Source organism: Alexandromys fortis, unplaced genomic scaffold (genome assembly GCF_014885135.2).
Source record: "Alexandromys fortis isolate MF-2015 unplaced genomic scaffold, M_Fortis_MF-2015_v1.1 scaffold_257, whole genome shotgun sequence".
Lineage (NCBI taxonomy): Eukaryota > Metazoa > Chordata > Mammalia > Rodentia > Cricetidae > Alexandromys > Alexandromys fortis.
Window position 1 is genome coordinate 183,187 of NW_026068134.1, and position 9,887 is coordinate 193,073.

Sequence of the window (9,887 nt, forward strand, 5' to 3'; positions counted from 1 at the left end):
CTGAGAAATCGCCACACTGACACCCAAAGGAGCTGTATCAGCTTGCACTAGCACCAGCAATGCAGGAGTGTTCCCTTTATCCACAAGCTCTCCAGCATAAGTTGTCATCAGTGCTTTTGACCTTGGCCATTCTTACAGGTGTAAGATTTGGAATCTCAGAGTTTTGATTTGCATTTCTCTGATGACTAAGAATGTTGAACATTTCCTTAAGTGTCTTTCAGCCATTTTAGATTCCTCTGTGGAAAGTTCTGTTTAAGTCTATACTCCATTTTTTATTGGATTATTTGTTCTTTTGATGACTAATTTCTTGAGTTCTTTGTATATTTTGGTGATCAGTCCTCTGTCTGATGTGGGGTTGGTGAAGATCTTTTCCCATTCTGTAGGCTGCCGTTTTGTCTTGTTGCCAATGTCCTTTGCTTTACAGCTTTTCCGTTTCAGGAGGTCCCATTTATTAATTGTTTCTCTCAGTGTCTGTGCTACTGGGGTTATATTTAGGAAGCGGTCTCCTGTACCAATGAGTTCAAGTGTACATCCCACTTTCTTTTCTATAAGGTCCAGTGCAGCTGGCTTTACGTTGAGGTCTTTGATCAATTTCTGCTTGAGTTTTGTGCATGGTGATAGATATGGATCTATTTTCATTCTTCTACATGTTGATATCCAGTTATGCCAGCACCATTTGTTAAATATACTTTCTTTTTTCCATATTATTTATTTTCCTCTTTGTCAAAAATCAGGTATTTGTAGGTGTGTAGACTGATATCTGGGTCTTTGATGCAGTTTAATTGGTCTTATGCCAATTTAATTGGTTCTTATGCCAATACCAGACTGTTTTCAGTAATGTAGCTCTGTAGTAGAGTTTGAAGTCAGGGATTATGATACCTCCAGAAGTGAAGAGATGAAGTTTTTCCTAACCTAGACACTATAGCAATGCAACATTTTCATTTGCGTTTGGCAGATCTTTGGCCTAATTCTGTGAGCATACCTTAGCCCTGGGTGATGACATATGTTAGTTTCCCTGCCAACTGCAAAGCTGTTGTTAAAGTGTAAACCTGCCCAGAAGTTTTCTATACATGTTAAAGAACTCAATTGTTCCCGTGATCATTTTCTGTACATGTTAAAAAACCCGACTGTTCAGTTTTCATGACGATTGTATAAAGACATCGGATAGAGATGGCTGTCTCTCCCAGACTATGTCAATGACCTTTACAATGTACTTAGGTTCCATATCACGGGGGATCTGTTCCCACAACCCTTTGACCCTTTTCAGGTACTTTGTGTGTGTGTGTGTTGCTGCAGTTTTTCCCCCTTTACATTGCATTGCTTTACATTGCATTGCTTTGGCAGCTGTAATTTCAATTAGATCTGGAAGGTGTCCAGAATAAAATATATTTTGATATTAAGAAAGCAAAAATATGCTAACAGCAATACACAAGAGGTTATTTACTATATTATCCCATGTCTAGGAAATGTCCAAAAGAGGCAAGTCGGCAGACAGGTGAATTCAAGCTTCCTAGAGCTTGGATGATGGGCAAATAACTAGGAGAAGTAGGGAGAAACTGCTAGTAGGCACAGGGTCTCTTTGAAGTAATGAAAATACTCCATTACTAGCTAAGATGATGGTTGACAAACTCTGAGGATATATTTTTAACTTATTAAATTGTATAGCCTAAATAGGTGAATTAATTATACAGTACATAATTTTACCTCACTAAAGATATAGTTTTGTTTTTTTCCAAAAACAGAGATTCATGGCTCAGTGATAAACTGTTTACCTGGTATGCACAAGTCCCTGGATGTAATCCCCAGTACTTGCCCCAAAAAATTATATAAAGACTCAGCTAGTAACCTCCATACACACACAAACACACAAACACACACACACACACACACACACACACACGGCTGAAGAGCTGGCTCAGTAGTTAAGAGCACATTCTACTCTTTCAGAGGACCTGAGTTTGGTTCGCAGCATGTACATCCCAGTAGCTCACAGCTTCTGCAAAGCCAGGCCAGGGGATCTAACACCCTCTTTTGGTTCCTCAGGTATCAGAATACACATATACACACCCACTCACAAACACATACACATCAATAAACAATATTTACAGGCAGTGACAGCACGTGCCTCTTAAACCCAACACTTAAGAGGCAGAGGCAGGTGGAGCTCTGAGTTCAAGGCCAGCCTGGTCTTTAGAGCTAGTTCTATACAGGGAAACCCTGTCTCAATTAATTAATTAATTTAGGCAGAGAGAGGAGGACTACCATGTACAACTCAGCTCACAGTTTCCTCCTCCACTGTCCAACCTTGTACACTGCCATGCTCTTAATCCCCACTCCCAGTCATTCGGGATTAAATGGTTTAATAACTGACACTCAGAACTCTGTGTGTCATTAGCTGTCATAACAAAAGGGGTTTCAACCTGAACTTATTTCATTCATCCACCTGCATAACACACTGTCCATGGAACAATGGAGTCACCTCTGAAAGGAAGACCTGTCCTTCCTTCCCTGGACTATGCCTCCACCCAAGTCCAGCTAATCATTGTTTTGTCTCTCAAAGCGTGACTGCACGTCTACCTGCTGAGACCCACTTGTGACCAATTCATTGCTTAGCTATACTGGAGTGTTTTGCAATTCTGTGATTCAACCCAGTTACTAAAAAACACAGTGACACTGGACCTGTCCAAACATCATCTGATTGCTGGGTGAATGAAGGCTGATGCAATCCTAAACCTCGCCACATCAGCTGCTACGTGTGGCAGGAAGCAAGCAGCCAGGCGTCTCAGGGCACAAGAAATTGTTGTGGCCCCGCTGAAGTCTGGAGGCTGAAGTCATAAGATAGGGTTTCTGAGACCCCAAGTCATCCACACCAGTGCTCAGTTCATGACAAGCACACGATACCAGTTAATCACAGGCATGAGAATTGCTAACCCAAGGTTCAAGCCGTCTGGATCTCAAGGAAGAGGAAAGCTGTCCGAACTAGCACAACTGGTCTGGCTCTCAGTCAGACCCTGGGGTGGTGACCAGGGAGCCTGGCACTCACTCCTAAGCCCTGGAGCCCTTTTGGTGAGCATAAACAATTCCAGCGGTCATTAGTAAGGTCACTCACTCTTCAATCGTAACAAGAAAAGCAAGAGCCCTCCACAATCATATCTGAACACAGGTAAAACAGGTCCACCACCAAAGTCATAAAAAGAACCAGACAGCCCTGATCTTGGCTAATCATGGCTGCTTTTCTACAAGGCCCACAACTCTAACCTCTCTCTATTCTTTTTCCCCTGTAGGAAAGAATGTTGAGATCCCTGCCCAAAGCATCACTCCTGCTTTTTACCAGCACGTGGTCTGGGGCAAAGCCTCTATCTTCACTAACTGTGACCAAATACAAGCACAGACCCTCTGAGACTTAAGACCAAGACATTCCAAAAGCTACCCACAGCAAGCTACCCTTCATGCAATGAATCAACTTATGTGGGATTTCCCTCTGTATGCTGTAAATACCATTGGTTAATAGAAAAACTGTTTTGGCCTATAGCAAGGCAGAATAGAACAAGGATAAAACTAAACTGAATGCTGGGAGAAAGGAGGCAGAGTCAGGGAGACATCATGGAGCCGCCAAAAGAGAAAGACGCAAGCCACTGGTCAGAACCTTGCCGGTAGGCCACAAGCCTCATAGTAAAATATAAATGAACAGAAATGGGTTAAGAGGTAAGAATGAGCTAGAAATATGCATAAGCTAACAGGCCAAGCAGTGTTGTAATTAATACAGCTACTATGTGATTATTTTGGTTCTGGGCAGCCAGGAACGAACAAGCAGCCTTCCCACAACAATGACCTGACTATGGCTAAAAGGAACTCACAATCCCCTTTCCTGAGTTGTGCCTACAGAGGCCAATGCCCCATTTCTTACAGAGAACGGGGAGAAACAGTAGTTAAGTGTCCCTTCTGTGACAGACTAGACAAGTGGCACTCTCCAACAAGGTTACACACAATGTTCTATTCCCTTTCTTCCAAACAAAGTTCAGCAAGACAGAAATGAACAGTATTGGCCACGAGCCACAAACGCACACACATGTGCACACACCATTCACTAACTTCAGGCCTGAACAACTCATTACAACTGATAGGCAGAACCCTACAGCTACCCAGAAGTACAATACAGCCAGCAGCCAGAGAAGTCTGCTCAGCTTTCCAGGGTGTGACCTGAACCAGGTACCTAAACTGAGCTTCCTCACCCTGAAAATTTAGGAACACTAAAGGATGGCAGGTCAAAGTTCCAAAAGAGTGCCTGGCACACAGGACAAGTTCCAGGAGAAAATCCCCACCTTCCTTCGAGTTCTAGTTGAAGCCAAAACCGCGTCAATTCTACCCAAGTCGCCATGATTTTCCTTTCATGCCTACCAGAACAGCAGCAGCCTGCCTTGATTACAAACCTTTCCCAGAAGCCAAACTCAAGGCCTGACGATTCCAGGATTAGAGTATGTACCACTCTGCAATTGGAGAGGACCAAAGTTCTGTTCCCAACACCACGTCAGGCAGCTCACAGCTACCTATAACTCCAGGTCAGTTTCCAAAACCTTCTCACCTCTGTGGGAACACTCATACTCACACAAACACAAATACAGTCTTTGTTTTGTATGTAGCTCGGGCTGTCCTGGAACTCACTATATAGACCAGACTGGGCTCAAACTCAATTTTTTTTTTTTTTTTTTTTTTTTTTTTTTTTTTTTTTTTTTTTTTTTTTTTTTTTTTTTTCGAGACAGGGTTTTACTGTAGTTTTGGAGCCTGTCCTGGAACTAGCTCTTGTAGACCAGGCTGGTCTCGAACTCACAGAGATCCGCCTGCCTCTGCCTCCCTCCCGAGTGCTGGGATTAAAGGTGTGTGCCACCACCAGCTGGCTAAAATGTATATATTTTTTTAATCCAAACTCCAACTTGCCCTACATGCCCAAGACAGAGCACACAGGATCAACAGACGCTGGCTTAGCTTCTTTAGTAAACCACTTGTAAAGGCACATTTAATAATTTAATGGAAATGTTCTCATTTTAATTGGATCTTTCATCAAAATTTACCTCTAAATTGCCCTATTATGCCTACCAGGTGTTTTGTTTTTCTCTAAGAGAAGAAAAACCTCACATTAACATTCAAAAACCCTAGTCTGGTCACATGTGCCTAAGCCTGTGAAGCCAACAGGAAATTTACATGTGATGTGGGGCACACAAGTGTTTCTGAAACCCGATTAATCTTGTTTATCTTTATCCATGAGTTCAGTCCACACCACACAAACTTCTCAGCTCATCCTGCACAAAGGTCACTGACAAACCAGTGAAAATGAATGCACTCCGAGGGCCGACTTCATAACAGCACCTGAGCGACTATCTTTAGCGAGCACGTTCAGAGCAAAAAATGAACTTCGGCAAGAAGGGAATGCCTTTGTTTATGGAGACATGGTCTCCCTGTGTAGCCCTGGCTATCCTGGCACTCACTCTGTAGACAAGGCTAGATCCACCTGCCTCTGCCTCTGCCGGGATTAAAGGTTTGTGCACACTGGGATGGAAAATGCCCATTTAAGGGTCAGTCCTGATTAACTTTTATTCTGAGACTTGATTCAGCAGGAATTTGGATGTCAACACATATATCAGAGTTCAAACTTCAAAGCAGAGGAAGACTGAGGTGATAACTGCTAAATATCATGCAGAGTTAGCATGAGGGGAACCAGGGCTCACTGCACAGCGATGTTTAACAGAATGGTCCTAGGAGGCCCACCTAGAACTACCACGGGGCTGGTCATGGCCTACCTTTCTCTAAAGTTTTTTCTAAGCGGTCTGCTACTTACTAGGTAGTTTATCTGAACACTAGACTAAGGGAAACAAAAAATTCCAGTCTCTTTTATTCTTTGACTAAAGGTCGAATACAGCAGCTGAGAATGAGCAGCCGTGTGCTCAACTATGCTGCCCTCACTCGGACAGAGAAAATTAACACTGTGCAGCAAAGGTCTCCACCCCTTACAGCTCCTTGTCAAGGAGATGATAATCACAGAAGCATTTACCTGGCCTGTCTCAGTTCCCTGAGTGGCTCCCACTCTATCTGATATAAACTAGGTGAGCAGAATGGATTCCCATTTCAAGGCAAAATCTGTAGTAAAAACAAAGGGTCAAAATGGCACAACAATGTTTATTTCAGCCTTCAAACAGCACAAAGAGGTGATGGCTTCTGATGCCAAATCATACACGTGTTATTAGAGAACAAAACATTAACATAAAGAAAATCATCAACAACAAAAAGAAGTGCTTCACATGTCACGCCGTACTGTGCACTGCCAGCAGGCGAAAGCTTCCCTCATGCTTCCAACTGCAGGACCCAGGCAGAGCCAGCAGCGTCCCAGAAGGTGCGTTCTCACGTGGGAGTGTACCCCAAGTCACTCCAAAGCCCACTGTTTCACTCAGATTTCCGCAGCCTGATCTTAAAATGCAGCTAGGATTTGGGAGTGGTACAATAAAAACAGTCTCAAAACAGAACAAAGTATGGCAAGAAAGTAAACAAGGCTTCCTTCCATAAGGCGTCAGGAGATGCTGCCGGCTGGCTTAAGGAAATGCCAGGCTGGTTTTTCTCAGCAAATCCAAAACCTCAGAAGCTTAACCAACAGGCTGAGTCAAAGCATTCAGAGACAGTCCTGATCTCCTGTTTTTATTTACACATTTTTTTTTTGTTTTTGGTAAATGTTTCATATAAAACATAAAATCAAGTTCTATTTTTATAAAAAAGCTGAATATTTTAATAGTAAAAATATATATTTAGATTTCTTTTTTTAAAAAGTCATATAGCAATACTTCATAAGACTGGATTTGATCACCGCCCCCTACCCACCCACGGGCCAGCTGTCCACTCTGGCACGGGGAACAGCTACATAAAGGTACATTAAGGCAAAGGCTCCTGGAGAGGCAGGTCCACAGTGCCTGGGCTGGAGAGTCAAGGTGAGCATCCCGCTCCTCGCAGGGTCAGAAGGGCTTCTCCCTCACATTCACTGAGCCGTCCTGCATCCCAAAGTAGACTCTCTCTGCCATGTTGATGAACAGGCCGGTGTCCACCACACCTGCAGAATGAAGAAATAGGAGCAGTAAGGTCCAGCTTCTCAAGATAAGACAAGCACACAGGGTCCCTGGGAGTTAACATCATAAACAGCCTCGCTCTCTCACACAGCAAGTGAAAGAAGCTAGGGTTATCTCTGTTCCTTCCCGGCACCTCTTCCTTCTATTACACCATGGCTTGCTCTGTGCACCCAAACGTGCCGGCTTCATCCACCTTGGAGCCTCTGCTCATGCTGCTCCCTTGCCTGACTGGTCATCCTTAGCAGAGTCAAGGTTGGCTGCTCCTCTTCATACTCCCATGTGTCTTCTACAGACACCCTCCAAGACGATGCTATGTAGACCCCACTCCTCCCGGGCATTTTCAACCACACTACCAGTCCTGAAGTCTTCCTCAGTGTAGGAGATAGTCACAAACCACACACCTGACAAAGGAGTCACATCAGAAGACAATCCCTCAAGTTACTAAGTAAAAGACAACCCAAAAGAAAAGACTTAAACAAGTACTTCTTTAAAAAGGCAGTCCCCAACAGCCAGTGCTTATTTAGAAAGGCGTCCAGGCTCACGAGGGACAGGGCATGAAAGACTACTCAGTCACCTGACAGGGCATGAAAGACTACTCAGTCACGTGACAGGGGCCAAAATGTGAAGGCACAGACAGCACTGCTGAGAATTGCTGGCCATCGTCCAGCTCCAGCTTCAGTGCGAAACCTGATTCAAAGGAAGACAGGACACACAACATCATCCTCCGGCTTCTGCACATGAGCATATATGTGGGTGTACATGCACGTGCTCGTGCATGTGTGTACATGCACACACACACACACACAGTGGCATGAATATATCAACATGTGCACTTGCACATGCGCACTGACAGAGGAATAGTACTCAGCAATGAGAATTAACTAACTATATATGGCCTTCATCAAAAATGTTTATAAACACACATATCCTACAGTGAGATAACACTGGCCAACTCTCAAAGAAAAGAGTAATGAACCTAGTGTAGGGAAACAGGGACTCTTATGTGGGGAGCAATTTAATGCCATTTTGTAAAATGAAACTAATCCTTTGATCTGGTTCTTCCATGCTAGCACAAGGCTGGAAATGCAAATGACCACCAGCAGGGATCTAGTTAAGTAAACCATGCTACATGGCCACAAAATTGGATTATCACCTTTTTTGTGAATTAATATGTAAGAAGCTGAGATGAGAGAGGGCAAAACACAACTTGAGCAGGGGAGGCCATTACTTGTGTTAAAGGGGGGATGTGTTTTGTGGACGATCCCAGCGGAATGGACCATACAGTTCTTTCAGTAACGCTGGCTGTCTCCAGACAGGGTAACTAGCTGCCTGAAAAAGAAGGGAGTGGGGCACTTGCCACTGTTTATTCATAAATTTGTTTAGGGGCTTTTTATTTTTTATTTTGCTTTGTTTTTGTTTTTTTTTTTGTTTGTTTGTTTGTTTGGAGACAGGGTCTCTCTGTGTGGTTGTAGAGCCTGTCCTGGAACTTGCTCTGTACACCTGACTGGCCTCGAACTCACAAAGACCTGCCTACCTCTGCCTCCCATGTGCTGGGATTAAAGGTGTGAGCCACCATCACCCGGCTACTCATAATTTTGAACCAGGTAATTCCCAAAGGATAAGTAAAATTAAAACATCCGTGGATAGCCTCAATACAAAAGCACAATGAAGCTGAGTGACTGAGCCTGCGCAACTAGAGCTTTCTGAAAAGGAACACAGCAGTGTTCCACACCCATGCTCATCAAATCACTGTAGCACAGCAGAGCAGCTCCAACCCACTTCACAGGCTACGAGAAAGGTCCCGGCGGCAGTCCATGGCATGATTCTGGAGCCGTGACCCAATAAAGTGCTGGGACTGACTGATTCCCTTACCTCAAACAAAATCAAGGAAAGGGAAAGTACGCTGAATGTGGGCAGAGGACAAACCCAATGAAACACACAGAGGGACTGCGTTCTGAGCGTCTCACTTGTGCAAATGCACTGGGAATAAGCAGGAAAGCTTGCCCTGTTCCTCGTCCCTGGATATTTCCAACAACAAATGTAATGGGCAGAAAGGAAGAGAAAAGGAGAGCCAGTGATAAACCATGGATGGACCTGTGGTAACATGCCATCTTCCTCACTTAAGTTGTAACTCTGAAGTCTAGGGACATAGATTCTTCATGCTTGGTAAAGGGCAACATGAACAAAACTTCCTCACATACAGCACTAAAGTAGCAGAAGCCAAGAAAGGCCTGAGGAAGAGCAAGAGCGCCCTCTAGTGGACAAAGGAGGAACCCAACTTCCCAACCCACACTGGGTCAATCTGCATAACCAGGGGCAAGTGCACTCTGCCTACCTGCATTGTACATCATCTTCCTCCTGCCTTCTGGGTCTTTACGAGAGGTAACACTAAGCAACACAGTAATTCGTCTGTTTTACTTAATAAAGGAGGGAAAGACTGTCAGAAGACTAAAGACTGACGGGGGCTGGACTTGGAAGAAGTAGCTGCCTTATTACACAGCATATAGTCACAGGTCTCATTCCCAACTAACACAAATAACTTAGAATATAGGGGGAAAAAAAAGAAAGAAAGAAGGAAAGAAGGAAAGAAAGAAAGAAAGAAAGAAAGAAAGAAAGAAAGAAAGAAAGAAAGAAAGAAAGAAGAGCCGGGCGGTGGTGGTGCACGCCTTTAATCCCAGCACTCGGGAGGCAGAGGTAGGAGGATCTCTGTGAGTTCGAGACCAGTCTGGTCTATAGAGCTAGTTCCAGGACAGGAACCAAAGCCACAGAGAAACCCTGTCT

General features: G+C 44.0%; 1 protein-coding gene across 1 annotated transcript in view; it reads right to left on the reverse strand.

Moving 5' to 3' along the window:
• Positions 1 to 6,151: 6,151 nt before the first annotated feature.
• The window catches only part of Rpia (ribose 5-phosphate isomerase A), a 23,048-nt gene continuing 19,312 nt past the window's right edge, over positions 6,152 to 9,887 (reverse strand). Inside the window, exon 9 of the mRNA XM_050126441.1 lies at positions 6,152 to 7,090. Coding sequence (XP_049982398.1) covers positions 6,996 to 7,090 — 95 coding nt within the window. The 3' untranslated portion in view covers positions 6,152 to 6,995. The remainder of the gene's footprint in view (positions 7,091 to 9,887) is intronic.